This window comes from Pristiophorus japonicus, chromosome 8, assembly GCF_044704955.1.
Source record: "Pristiophorus japonicus isolate sPriJap1 chromosome 8, sPriJap1.hap1, whole genome shotgun sequence".
In the NCBI taxonomy this organism is placed as follows: domain Eukaryota; kingdom Metazoa; phylum Chordata; class Chondrichthyes; family Pristiophoridae; genus Pristiophorus; species Pristiophorus japonicus.
This window is the reverse complement of record NC_091984.1, coordinates 177,051,454-177,066,782: the sequence shown is the minus strand read 5'-3', so window position 1 is coordinate 177,066,782 and position 15,329 is coordinate 177,051,454. Positions and strand designations below refer to the sequence as shown.

General features: G+C 42.1%; 1 protein-coding gene across 3 annotated transcripts in view; it reads left to right on the top strand.

The window, feature by feature from the left end:
* The window catches only part of ppil2 (peptidylprolyl isomerase (cyclophilin)-like 2), a 371,889-nt gene that overhangs the window by 196,369 nt on the left and 160,191 nt on the right, over nt 1-15,329 (top strand). For all 3 annotated transcript variants that reach the window (XM_070887580.1, XM_070887579.1, XM_070887581.1), the window contains one exon: nt 4,788-4,894. In XM_070887580.1, the coding sequence (XP_070743681.1) occupies nt 4,788-4,894 (107 nt within the window). The remainder of the gene's footprint in view (nt 1-4,787; nt 4,895-15,329) is intronic.

Genomic DNA, 15,329 nt, shown 5'->3' with positions numbered 1-15,329 from the left:
CCTCCACTCCAGCGATCTATTTTAAATTCCGTTTATTAATTCTCTCACTCGCTTTTGTCTTCACTCTCTCCTTTTCCAGTGAAAATACCCTTCATTGAGTTCAGCAAGTGAACATCAAATTGCTTTTCTACAATGCACCTCGTGCAGAAAGGTATCTCAAAATACTCGGTGTTAGGAGGAAAAGCAAAGAACATTGACTAGAAGGGAAAAAATAGAAAATGCTATTGTTCATTCTCCCTTCCCCTCATTCACGCCCCCTCCTCCCACCTCGCTTTTTTACACTGCACCTCTCTCTCGCAAATCCCACTTCTCTTCCACACCCACACCTTTTTTCTTCCCTTTCCTTTTCCCTCCTGTGTATCTCTCTCTCTCTCTCTCTCTCTCTCTTGCGCTCATTCTCTCTTTTCCCACCCTTGGTCTCGTACGACTCTACCTGCCCCCCCTCTGACTAACTCTAACGCATACACTCTTTTCCTCGTCTCTGTTGCCTACTCACATACCACATGTTCCTTCTCTGGAGCTTTCATGTCCCCTTCTCTCCCCACCTCGTCTTTCTCCGTCTTTTGCCCTCTCCCTTTTAAACAGGTTTGTCTGTAACATTGACTATTATTGATAGTTCATCCAGAATGTCATCCAGAACTCTACTGCCCATAACGTATCACACACCAATACCCAATCACCACTGTCCTTGCTGACCTACATTGGCTTCCAGTCCCCGAACTCCTCAAAATTAAAATTCTCATCCTTGTGTTTATATTCCTTCGTGGCATTGCCACTCCCAATTATTGTAACCTCCTGTAACCCTACAAACCCCTCCCCAGAACTCTCCCTTCCTCTGACTCGGACCTCTTGTGCATCCCTTCACTTCACCCCACCATTGGCAGTTGTGCCTTTAACTGCCTCGGCCGTACACTCTGGAATTCCTTCCCTGAACCCCTCCGCCTTTTCATCTCCCTCTCCTTCTTCAAGACCCTTCCTAAAATCTTTCAACCAAGCTTTTGATCGACCCTCCAAATAGGTCATCCTTTCGGTCGGTGTTTATTATTTCTTGCATCTTGGTGAAGCACCTTGGAAGTTTTATCCACGTTAAAGGCGCTATAAAAATGCAAGTTATTATATTTGTGCGAAACCAAATAAAACTTCACTATTATAGACTTGTTAGCAAGGTTGAAGCCATGGGATTAAAGGGACAGTAGCGGCATGGATACAAAATTGGCTACGGGTCAGAAATACAAAGTGAAGTGGTGAACAGTTGTTCTTCAGATTGAAGGGAAGTATACAATGGTGTCCCCCAAGGGTCGATATTAGGGCCACCACTCTTTTTGATACATTTTAATGACCTAGATTTGGGTATAGAGGGCATAATTTAAAAGTTTGCACATGACACAAACCTCGGAAAAATAGTAAACAGTGAGCAGGATGGTAGCAGACTTCGGGAGGACAGGTAAAATGGGCAGACACATGGCTGATGAAATTTAATGCAGAGAAATGTGAAGTGATGCATTTTGGAAGGAAGACCGAGGAGAGGCAATATAAACTAAATGATAAAATTTTAAAGGAGGTGCAGGAACAGAGACACCTGGGTGGTTTTTGCACAGGAAATTTTGACGGTGGCAGTTCTGGGCATCACACTTCAGGAAGGATGTCGAGGCCTTGGAGCGGGTGCAGAGGAGATTTACTAGAATGGTACCAGAGATGAGGGAATTCAGTAATGTGGCAAGACTGGAGAAACTGGAGTTGTTCTCCTTAGGGCAGAGAAAGTAACAGGGAGATTTAATAGAGGTGTTCAAAATCATAAAGGGTTTTGATAGAGTAAATAAGGAGAAACCGTTTCCTATGGCAGAAAGGTTGATAACCAGAGGACACAGATTTAAGGTGACTGGCAAAAGAGCCAGAGGTGAGAGAAGATTTTTTTAACACAGTGAGTTATTATGACTTTGAATGCACTGCTTGAAAGGGTGTTGGAAGCAGGTTCAATCGTAACTTTCAAAAGGGAATTGGATAAATACTTGAAGGGGAGAAAATTGCAGGGCTATGGGGAAAGAGCAGGGGAGTGGGACTAATTGGATAGCTTTACCAAAGAGCCAGCACAGGCACGATAGGCCGATTGACCTCCTTCTGTATTGCATCATTTTATTATTCTAGTGTAGAAATTTTCATTACAAATCGGTCATTTAAAAAATGATCCCCTTTAATACCCAGAAGGTGCTGCTTGCTGCTGCACTATTGAGTTGTAGGACTTGAGTGCATGTAAGACTCATGTTCTCACTGGGAGTCTTTGTGTGGCATGCCTATCTGCAGCGCCATGACATCATTTTCATGTACACGCATTTCATCCAGTTACTTCAGAACCAATCAAGCCAGAGAAAATACAAAATAAATTGAAGCTCAAGTCAACCTGTGATGCACTCACTCACCATCTAACAGGTGGCTCACGTGGCAATGACAGACACCTGGGGGGTTAGTTGCTTGGTTACCACTCAGTTGGTTAGTGGCATGTTAATCCCTGAGAAACAAGCTGAGGGATAAGGAAGCATCTGTAGCTGGGAAGAACTCTGGGTTGGTTTTCCCTATCTGTTAATTTAAATAAGGAACACAGGAACTGCTGGATGAAAAAAGACCAATGTCTATCTCGTTTGTCTTCTACCATCCTGATAGTCGTATGATACAATGATAATGGAGCTGTTGACCAATTACAGCAATCAATCTCTATCAGTTAGTGTGCAACAGACCCAGATATTTGTTTTGTTTCAAAAATATACTTTATTCACATAAAATTTTCACAATACATTGGAAAATAGTTCAGTACATGCAGTCAGCAATTCCATACAATTCATTTGGATGCTGACAGCAGTTCCATACAATGCACTAGCGTACATTTCATTTCAAGGTACAATTTAGTACAATCTGTAAATCACGTTACATGTAGCACTGTGCAAATAAAGGTATTACATGGAGCAGGTAAGAACAGGTTTATATTACATTCAGGATACATTTCAATGCCGATCACGAATTACGTTACATGTAGCACTATGCAGATGAAAGCAGTACACGGAACGGATGAAAATACATTTACATTTCTTTACAAGTTACTAAATAGTGCAGAGACTTTCATTATACATGGCACAACACAGGTGTTTTTCAGTACATGGTGCTCTATGTACCCAGATATGAGGTGAGGAGAACCCCAGGGGTGGAGAGCTTTGGGAGCCATAGATCCAAAGTCACCTGTTCCTCCCAAACATGCTACACTTACCACATGCCATGTCTCAAACACTATATCCAAAAATGTTATTTTCTGAAATAAATTTATCTCATTTGCATTTGAATTAATAAATAACAATCTGAAGGCATTACATCAGAAAGGACACAGCAGGACAAAGTATATTAATCATTACAATTCATTCATCTTCATTAAGCATCCTCCGCGCACAATGGGAGTAAAGTCTGGCTTGATTGGTTCTGAAGTAATCAGATGCAATACAGACACATAAAGATGTAATCAACACATTGTAGTTAGGCTTGCCACACAAAGCCTCCCCTGTCGCCACATGATATAAAAGTCTAGAACCTGTGTTATAGCACCAATTTGTTTTTCTCCCAGCTACAGTTTCATTGCCCTTTACATCAAACAACTCACCACCAAAATTGGCACAAAGCCTGAAATCATTCTGGAATGAATGGTGGCAGCTAAGATAGCCAGATTACATAGCTGAGGTAATCGAAGGGTTTCACCCTGAATGGTGAAAGAGCAGACTTCTACTCCAGAAGTTTGGGTTCTGAGAAAGTGGGAATTCCACCCAATACTAGTGCATCTGACATATCTACAGTATTTGTTTAGCCTTGGTTGAAAAAATATTAAATTATATTGTGAGTAGCTGACCCAGTCAGACAACTGTTCGATTACAGATCTGTGCTAAGGTAGCTTTTCCCAGTTTCGGCAGTCATGGGCACTTCAATTGGTATTGGTGCCCGAGTTAGGAGTCTGCCCGTGACCACTATTCAGTGACCCACCCGCCCACCCCTTCCTGAAAATTCATGTGTGTATAAATTGAGTAAGAAGAAAATCAGTGATTCTCTCCAGCTAAAGAGCACACCAAGCTTGCACATGACTAACAGCTAGTTGAGCAAACTAGCAGAGAGTAGCTGGTGCTCAGCAACCATTATTCAGCAAGGAGTCATTGTCTTCAGGAGGAGGGGTGCAGAGAGGCGAGATGAGAATTGTTTATTACGCTGTGAGTTGTTCTGATCTGGAATGCACGGTGCGAAAGCGTGCTAGAAGCAGATTCAATAATAACTTTCAAAAGGAAAAATTTGCAGGGCTATGGCGAACGAGCGAGGGAGTGGAACTAATTGGAAAGCTCTTGCAAAGAGCCGGCACAGGCACGATGGGCTTAATGGTCTTCTGTGCTGTACGATTCTGTAACAGTAGGGGAAAACTATAAAGAGAATAGCAAAAATAGTAAACCTGTGATACAATTACTAGAAAAATGATGCCTGTGAAATAGCTGGAAACACACTACATAAACAGTAATACAATGCTTTTAACAGATTCCCAGACTACATCAGAATGACTCCCAATTTGCATTCTTAATGAATAATATTAAAGGGTAGGTTTTTCACCTTGCTAGGCAGGATGTAAAATCTTTGGCCTTTTCTTTATGTTTTAGCTCCTAATCCCCTTATTGTGAAGTTAATGATTGTGGTATAATCTGAACTGCTCATCACTCAAACTTCTCTGTACCCTTTTTGGAAGATTCTGTTATGTTCTCGACTTTCCTTCGCAGACGCAATTGAAGATGACCAGGTCCGTTACCGCTATGTCAAAAAGAAGGGGTATGTCCGACTCCACACGAGCAAGGGGGATGTGAATCTGGAGCTGCACTGTGAAATGGTTTGTACAAGTGTTACCTAATTGGGGAGTTTTAGGGTAGATTTTGCTTCCAGAATAAGCATTTGGAAACCTTTGCTACAATGTGAGCATTTACAATGTGTGTGTTTATTTTCAATAAGACTTAAGAAATTTTATGGCTGGCAAGAGCTTCACCTTGCACTTGCTCAATTTCAAAATTGTCACTTTTCAGGCACTCCTCTCATCCCTGCTTCTTTAAAGTCGTTTGCAAGAACACCCAGTACCATTTATTGAAATGAACAAAATCATATATACTTTAAGTAACTTAACCTCAACCTTAGAGCACTCAGTGATTATTTATTATTGGCCGAGGCTAGTTTTCCCCTCCTTCAATTTTGTTTGAGATTGATTTAAATGGATACAATATATCTATCAAATATTTGTCCACTCCATACAAAATATCTTAAGAGAAGACTCTTTTATGGAGGAACCTTGTTACGAGGCCATGGTGGATAGTGCAGGAAACCACCAAGATTGAAAAGGTTAGGAGAGAGGAAAAGACAAATCAAGAAGTAGCTTTTAGGTGATGGGTTTAAAACCCAGTAGAGTGTGGAACGGAGGGATTCCTTGGTTTTGAAGCCCTGAAAATAATGTTAGATTAGGAGACAGTACACTGAGTCTTGAGGTGCTTTTATATTGATGGTTTTGTCCCCTGTGGCAGACATGCAGACCTACCACTGCCCACGGTACAATGTGAGATAAAATAAATGAACTCTGCACCTAACATAAACATAAGAACATAAGAAATAGGAACAGGGGTAGGCCATACGACCCTTCGAGCCTGCTCTGCCATTCAATAAGATCATGGCTGATCCGATCATTGACTCAGCTCCACTTCTCTGCCCGCTCCCCATAATCCCTTATCCTCTTATCGTTTAAGAAACTGTCTATTTCTGTCTTAAACTTATTCAGTGTCCCAGCTTCCACAGCTCTCTGATGCAGCGAATTCCACAGATTTACAACTGTCTGAGAGAAGAAATTTCTCCTCATGTTTGTTTTAAATGGACGGCCCCTTATTCTAAGATCATGCCCCCTAGTTCTAGTCTCTCCCATCAGTGGAAACATCCTCTCTGCATCCACCTTGTCAAGCCCCCTCATAATCTCATACGTTTCGATAAGATCATCTCTCATCCTTCTGAATTCTATTGAGTAGGGGCTCAACCTTTCCTCATAAGTCAACCCCCTCATCCCTGGAATCAACCAAGTTGAACCTTCTCTGAACTGCCTCCAAAGGAGTTAGATGAAGTCCTTACTACTAGGGGGATCAAGGGGTATGGTGAGAAAGCAGGAATGGGGTACTGAAGTTGCATGTTCAGCCATGAACTCATTGAATGGCGGTGCAGGCTAGAAGGGCCGAATGGCCTACTCCTGCACCTATTTTCTATGTTTCTATGTCTATGTAAAGCAAGTATATCCTTTCGTAAATATGGAAACCAAAACTGCACACAGTATTCCGGGTGTGGCCTCACCAATACCCTGTATAGCTGTAGCAAGACTTCCCTGCTTCTATACTCTATCCCCTTTGCAATAAAGGGCAAGATACCATTGGTTTTCCTGATCATTTGCTGTACCTGCATACTATCCTTTTGCGTTTCATGCACAAGTACCCCCAGGTCCTGCTGTACTGCGGCACTTTACAATCTTTCTCCACTTAAATAATAACTTGCTCTTTGATTTTTTTCTGCCAATGTGCATAACCTCTCTGGCGCCCAGGGCTTGACTCTGTGGGTCTTGAAAATGTAGGGCTGGATGGGCAGAGAATGTGCAGCTCTTTCACACTGGCCCTCCAGAAGGGTACTGATGGCATGTAGATAAAGTAAAAATAAGAGAGCAAAGCTTTTGGTGTTACTGGTCTCTTCTGGTGCCCTACTTTCTCAAAGCCTCAGGGCTATTTTAAAAGTGCCTTTGATTGAAGCACAGTGAGGATGGCACAGCGTGTGTATTGTGTGTATTTTGAATTTAGGACAAACAAAGGAGAACATTTCAAAGTAACTTTAACTAACCATAGTATTTATAAAATGGAGGCAACATATTGATCTTGCAACTGTATCTATCATTAATTTGTATTTGAGTTAACTGCATTGTACGATTGCTACTTTTTTTAATGAAGTATTTAGGTAGGTACACTACTTTATAGCTTGCTGTAAATCTTGATAGTTTCACAGTGGGCCATTCTCTCTTCAAGTGCGATCATTAAAATGTATTCAGCACTAAAAATCACTTTAGTGTTTGCCAGTATTTACTGTCTGTGTATATATTTAATTCAAAAAGATCACAATGAAAAGTAGATTTGACATACAAGTCTGTTTTCTTTATATTACACATTCTACCATGTTCTACACAATCTGTAGTCCCCTTTTGCCATATATCTAACAAGGTGTCAACTATGTAAGTTTGTCTTCACGCTTAATGGGTAGTTACACTTTAAATAAGTGCATGGCAAATACACTAGATTCTTTTGGTAGACTGTTGTATGTGTGCCATGCTGGGGTGAACAGGTTCACACTTCTCACTACACAGCTTGAATCTATTTTGTAGCGGTGATGTCTCCAACCCTTTTTATCCCCTGCTACGTCGTGGTGCTTTCACAAACCCCTTGACTCCCCTCCTGTCATCATACACTACTCTGCAGGAGCTTGCAAGGGGCTAAGACTGCAGTATCTCGAGCAGTGTGCGATGCATGGTTTCTTCCGTCAGCCTCGCTTTAATCAGCAGTTAAAGAACTGCTAACACGGTGCCCCACTCCACAAATAAAACCATAAATCCAATCAGTAAAGGGGAAAGGATAAAATGATATGGTTCACTTAGCACCACCATGTCGGGTCTAATTGATAAAATAGGAGAGAATTCAAAATAATACTCGTGGGTTCAGATGATTTTTGACAAATGCTTGAGGTTAAGAACATAAGAAACATAATAGGAGCAGGAGTAAGCCATTTGACCCCTCGAGCCTGCTCCGCCATTTAATAAGATCATGGCTAATCTGATCATGGACTCAGCTCCACTTCTCTGCCCGCTCCCCATAACCCTTTATTTCCATATCGCTCAAAAATAAGGCGGAAGCCTTAAATATATTCAATGACCCAGCCTCCACAGCTCTCTGGGGCAGAGAATTCAGCAGATTTACAACCCTCAGAGAAGAAATTCCTCCTCATCTCAGTTTTAAATGGGCGGTCCTTCATTCTGAGACTATGCCCCCTAGTTTTAGTTTCCCCTATGAGTGGAAATATCCTCTCTGCATCCACTTTGTCGAGCCCCCTCATTATCTTATATATTTCGATAAGATCACCTCTCATTCTTCTGAATTCTAATGTGTATAGGCCCAACCTACTCAACCTATCTTCATAAGTCAACCCCCTCATCTCCAGAATCAACCTAGTGAACCTTCTCTGAACAGCCTCCAATGCAAGTATATCCCTCCTTAAATACGGAGACCAAAACTGTACGCAGTACTCTAGGTGTGGCCTCACCAATACTCTGTACAGTTGTAGCAGGACTTCTCTGCTTTTATATTCTATCCCCCTTGCAATAAAGGCCAACATTCCATTTGCCTTCCTGATTACTTGCTGTACCTGCATACTAACTTTTTGTGTTTCATGCACAAGGACCACCAGGTCCCTTTGTACTGCAGCACTTTGCAATTGTTCTCCATTTAAATTATAATTTGCTTTTCTATTTTTTCTGCCAAAGTGGATAACCACATTTTCCCACATTGTAGCCCATCTGCCAATTTTTTGCCCACTCGCTTCGCCTGTCTATATACCTTTGCAGATTTTTTGTATCGTCCTCACAATTTGCTTTCCCACTCATTTTTGTATCATCAGCAAACTTGGCTACATTACACTCGGTCCCTTCATCCAAGTCATTAATATAGATTGTAAATAATTGAGGACCCAGCACCGATCCCTGCAGCATCCCACTAGTTGCTGTTTGCCAATCGGAAAATGACCCATTTATCCCGACTCTGTTTTCTGTTAGTTAGCCAATCCTCTATCCAGGCTAATATATTATCCCCAACCCCGTGAACTTTTATCTTGTGCAGTAACCTTTTATGTGGCACCTTATCGAATGCCTTGTGGAAATCCAAATACACCACATCCACTGGTTCCCCCTTATCCACCCTGCTCGTTACATCCTCAAAGAACTCCAGCAAATTTGTCAAATACGATTTCCCTTTCATAAAATCTTGCTGACTCTGCTTGATTAAATAATGCTTTTCTCAAATGTCCTGCTACTGCTTCCTTAATAATGGACTCCAGCATTTTCCCAATGACAGGTGTTAGGTTAACTGGTCCATAGTTTCCCGCTTTCTGTCTGCCTTCTTTTTTAAATCAGGGCGTTACATTTTTCAATTCTCTGGGACCTCCCCAGAATCCAGGGAATTTTGGTAGATTACAACCAATGCATCCACTATGTCTGCATCCACTATGTCTGCAGCCACTTCTTGTCGGACCCTAGAATGCAAGCCATCAGGTCCAGGGGACTTTTCTGCCTTTAGTCCCATTATTTTACCAAGTACTGCTTCTTTAGTGATAGTGATTGTATTAAGTTCCTCCCTCCCTATAGCCCCTTGAATATACACTATTGGGATGTTTTTCGTGTCTTCTACCGTGAAGACCAATACAAAATATTTGTTCACAGTGTCTGCCATTTCCCTGTTCCCCATTATTAATTCCCCAGTCTCATCCTCTGGGGGACCAATATTTGCTTTAGCCATTCTTTTCCTTTTTATGTATCTGTAGAAACTCTTACTATCTATTTTTATATTTCGTGCTCGTTTACTTTCATAATCTATCTTCCCTCTATTATTTTTTTTAGTCGTTCTTTGCTGGCTTTTAAAAGTTTCCCAATCCTCTGTCCTCCCACTAGTCTTGGCCACATTGTATGCCCTGTTTTCAATTTGATGCCATCCTTTATTTCCTTAGTTAGCCACGGATGGTTATCCCTTCTCTTACAGTCTTTCCTTCTCATTGGGATCTATTTTTGTTGCGAGTTATGAAATATCTCCTTAAATGTCTGCCACTGCTCATCAACCGTCCCACACTTTAATGTATTTTCCCAGTCCATTTTAGACAACTCTGCCCTCATACCTTTGTAGTCTCCTTTATTTCAGCTTAGGACACTGGGTTGAGATCCAACTTTCTCACCCTCCAACTGAATTTGAAATTCAACCATGTTATGGTCACTCATTCCTAGGTGATCCTTTACTAGGAGGTTGTTTATTAATCCTGTCTCATTACACAGTACCAGTTCTAAGATAGCCTGCTCCCTGGTTGGTTCTGCAATGTACTGTTCAAGGAAACTATCCCGGATACACTCTATGAACTCTTCCTCAAGGCGACCCTGGCCAATTTGCTTTGTCCAATCAATATGAAGGTTAAAATCGCCCATGGTTATTGCCATTCCTTTTTTACAAGCCTCCATTGATTTATACTCCGTCCAACAATGTAGCTACTGTTAGGGGGTCTATCGACTATGCTCACCAGCGACTTTTTCCCCTTATTATTCCTTATCTCCACCCAAACTGATTCAGCATCTTGATCTTCTGAGCCAATATCGTTTCTCACTAACGCACTGATCTCATCCTTTATTAACAGTGCTATCTCACCTCCTTTTTCTTTATGTCTGTCCTTCCGAAATGTCAAATACCTGAAGATTTAGTTCCCAGCTTTGGTCACCTTGCAACCACGTCTCTGTAATGGCTATCAAATCATATCCATTTGTATCTATTTGTGCCGTTAACTCATTGTTTTGTTACGAATTCTGCGTGCATTCAGATAAAGAGCTTTTAAATTTGTTTTTTTTACCATTTTTTTCCTGCTTTGACCCGAATTTCTGATTCACTTTTATGTTTATACATTCTGTCCCTTCCTGCCCTGGTTTTCATTTCCCCCAGTGCTACCCTGCTCTATTGCCTTCTCTTTATTCTTTGACTTGTTAAATTTTTGCTCACCTGAACCCTCCCCCCCCCCCCCCCCACTAATTGGTTTAAATCCCTCTCTACAGCCCTAGTTATTTGATTCGCCAGGACCCTAGTTCCAGCACGGTCTAAGTGAAGCCCATCCCAATGGTGCCAGTGTCCCAGGAATCAAAACCTATTTCTCCCATACCAGTCTTTGAGCCACATATCTCTGATCTTATTTACCCTATGCAAATTTGCTCGTGGCTCAGGTAGTAATCCAGAGATTATCACCTCTGTGGTTCTGGTTTTTAATTTGGCCCCTAGCTGTTCATACTCCCTCAGCACGACCTCTTTATTTGTCCTACCTATGTTGTTGGTACCTATGTGGACCACAACAACTGGATCCTCCCCATCCCACTCCAAGTTCCTCTCCAGTCCAGAGGAGATGTCCTTAACCCTGGCACCGGGCAGGCAACAGAGCCTTTGGGACGCACGCTCTCGGCCGCAGAGAACCTTATCTATCCCCCTAATGATACTGTTCCCTATCACTACAACGTTTCTTTTTACTCCCCCCACTTGAATGGCTCCCTGTACCACGGTGTTGTGCTCAGTTTGCTCATCCTCTCTGCAGTCCCTGCTCTAGTTCAAACAGGGAGTAAGAGCCTCGAACCTGTTGGACAAGAGCAAGAGCTGAGGCTCCTGCAGCACTACATCCTGGGTCCCCATACCTGCTCACTCATAGTCACACCCTCCTGCCCTGACCACGGATCGAATTAGAATGAATCTAATTGGTGTGACTAGCTCCTGGATCGCAGCATCCAGGTAACTCTCCCCCTCCCTGATGTGTTGCAGTGTCTGCAGCTCGTCTCCAGCTCATCAACACGGAGCTGAAGTTCCTCGAGCTACAGACACTTGCCGCAGATGTAGTCGCTGTGGACCTCAATAGGGTCAACCAGCTCCCACATGCTAAAACAGTGACACATAGTCTGCCATGCCATCCCTAAGATATTTAATTAATTACATTTTCAAGTTTTGTTTTTAATCCCAGCTCTTAATTCAAACCAATGCCCCAGAAAAGAGAGAAAAACTCACCAACCAATCACTTCCTTTCTTTCCTGTGATGTCACACTTTGATTTTGGTTCTTTTTACTTCTTGTCTTCAGCTGGGTTGGTGGTTGGGGCCCGATCTCCCGCTCTTTGTTGTGCTGTTCCTAACTCTCGCGCCCTTTTATCTGGGCCCCGATCTCCCGCTCTTTGTTGTGCTGCTCCCGACTCGCGCGCCCTTTTATCTGGGCGGCGATCTCCCGCTGCTTGATAATCTGGTTCGATTTTATTTGAACTTCTTAATTTCAGCTTATAGCTCACTCTCCAGGTATCTCTTATTCTACAGAATCCCTCGATTAGATTGTTAGTTTAAATGTAGGCCATTAAAGTGGGGGGGTTATAAATAAGTTTAAGAGGTAATTAGGTGCTTTTCTAGAGAGGACATTGGAGGACTATGGTAAGAAGGTGGGTTGGTGGAGCAGAAGTCTACCAAAAATGCTTTTTGCACCTAATGGTGATTTCCAAAAAGTCTTATTTAGTGCAATGTTGTATCCTGCAATACACTGCAAAGTAAATTAGTCTGATCTTGCAGTAAACTCAAACTTAATTTGTAGCTTCTCAAGCTCTGCTGGCTTCTTTGTTTCAAAGAATTGATTATAACATTCTCTCCCTCTTCTTCCACTCCCATCACTGCCTTGCCCCCAGCCCCTTACCTCCGTGACGACATCCACCCTGTGTCCCTGCACACACCCACAAGTCCTCCAACACTGGCCTACTTCTCATTCTCTACTCCACAATCTGCGACTGCTCCTTTATCCACCTTGCACCTGCCCTGTGGAATATCGTCGCTCAGCACCTCTGCCATGCCATATCACTGCATTCAAGCCTTCATGGATCCTTTTCTTCGACTGTGCTTTTGCCCCTCATAGAACCTCCTGCATCCCACCCCTGTGCCTACTTGTCCCAAAATAGTTTCAAACAGGATCTTTGCAGCCAGCAGAGGAGTCTTCCATCCCATTTGTCTTGGGTTGGATTTGAACATGTGTCCAAAAGCATCTGTGGATGCTGACCGCCTTAGGAGAGGTTTATGGTTTGTGAAGAAAACAAAAATGCTATCCAGTTACTTTTTAGAAGTTTAGAGTAAAAGTAGCACTTCAGTCCTCAACAGTTTCAAACATTTTTAAACTGTTAAGGTACACATTTTGAGATTCTGTCATGCCTGGTGACTAATACAAATATCCCTTTGGATTGAAAGATTAGATGTGGGAATCATCCATCTGCAAGTTGCCGGCAGCATAAGAGCTCTTTTTTCCAAAGGGATGTGGTGTTGTACGATTGTAGGTAAACTGTTTGATTTTAGTCCAGTTTTTTATCTTGCATTTCCATTGTGACAGTATTTTCATTTGATGCACTCTGTCCTATCCAGAAAGCTAAAGCTGTAGCCTTCCTCTCCATATCATTGCATTCTATGTAATCTTGAGAATCTGAAGTTGAGTGCTTTTGGAACTGGAGGTGATGCTCTGGGATGCTGCATCTATCCTGATCTAAAGAAACCAGGTGAAGAAAACCTTCTGTGGCATTATTTCTGATCTGTTCCATTTAGTTACTGATGTCTCGGGAAATGGTTTTAGAGCAGAGAGACCTTGATATGAAATGTGTAGAAACATACACACACTTCCAGAGGAGTTACACCCAAAGGGGGACCTGTGGGCTTCATATGCTGCTCTGCTGCTTGTTTGTTTGGTTCTGCGGCTCCTAAACAAAATTCCATTCAAGTATTTGGAGACTGCCAACAGCTCGTGGGATGCACTTTGTTTAATTCATTAATCCCGCCTGAAGCAAATTGTCAGTTCAGCATTGATGGGGATAATTTGTTGTCACATATGTTGGGCTATCTCCAGAGGGCATTGTCAGTTGGGTCCATCTGTCTCAAATTGAGTTTGAACCAACACTATTTTCACATTCGTTTGTGGATATCGCTCCACAAATCGCACCATTGGTACAAGTCAAATCATTCCTGCATGATGAAAATGAGGACACTTTATAGCGTGGGATTCTTTTTGTATGCCAAAATATTTCAAATCTGAATAACCGGTATTGTTTTCATGGAGTTTAAAGGCAGCTAGCCAGCCCTGCTCAACTAGAGTAACAGTGAGCTTTAACGACATGAGGATGCAGATAGCACAAAGTGAACTAAAGCAGCTCTTGTTATTGTAAATAGTGACACAAAAGACATTCACTGTGGGGCTATAGTGTTTGAGCTATGTTAGATACTGCAGAATACCTCCAGGGTTTCATCAATAATACAGTTTTTCACAGTGCATCTTCAATTGCATGGAAAGAGCATCTAATCAGCTTTAAAGCTTAAAAATACAGATGGCTACCCTGTGCCTGTGGCAACTCCTATAACAGAGGCCAAGGCTGTGAGATTGTGCCTTGTTTGTGTCCATTCTAGTTTTGCACATTGGAAACTTATTTGTCCTCATCGATAAATAGGAATATGTTCTTCAGGATATCAGCAATCAGCCAGGCTGCTTAAAAAAAATAGTTGATGGAACCATTTCAGGAAACAAGAACTTTACAAAAACCATTTAATTGTACTGCAGGCCAGAAACTATATTCCTGTTCAACATGTTGTGTGGTAGGGCCGATAGTGCTTTCATTCTAAAACATCAGCATGATTCTAGGATCTACTACGATGCACAATTAACACAAAGTCCATCCTGTATTTGAGCCAGAATGAGAGCTGATTTGCTGTCTGCTGCTCTCCAGTTTTACTCTTGGCTGCTAATACAACTCAAAATACCACAATTTTATTCAACAATAACAACTTACATTGCACCCTTTAAGGTGGACAAACACCCCAAGACACTTTGTAGAGGAATAATCAAGAATATAGACACCAAACCAAAGGAGATATTAGAAAGGATGACCAAACGCTTTGTCAAAGAGGTGGGTTTTATTGGATGGTCTTACAGGAGGAGATGAAGGTGGAGAGGCAGAGGAGCTTAGGGAGGGGATTCCAGGCATGGGGCCCAGGCAGCTAAAGGCAGAGCCGTCAATTGTAGCCACCAAAGGGGCCAGAGTCAGAGGAACGGAGATTTCAGAAGGGAAGTTGGAGGGGGTTATATGGATAGGGAAGGGTGACTGCAGAATATATTTCATCTCTTAGAAAATGGTTTGATAAATAAGAGGTTGCTATTAGCAGCACTGGCACCTCGCCCCCCCACCCCACACACAATCCAGTGATACTTTGACCAAGCAGAACCATTCTGCATAGGTCAAACTGGGGTCACAAATCTGATTTCAATTATTTTTGTTTCTAAATATGAAAGAATCAAAGAGTTTGCATTCCATCCATGGTACATGTCTCTTTGTGGATCTGTGATTTTCATAATCGTTTTTTTAAAAACGGGCATAAAATGAGTGGTCTGAAAATCGCAATTGGCCACAAAAACGAATTTGTGTTTT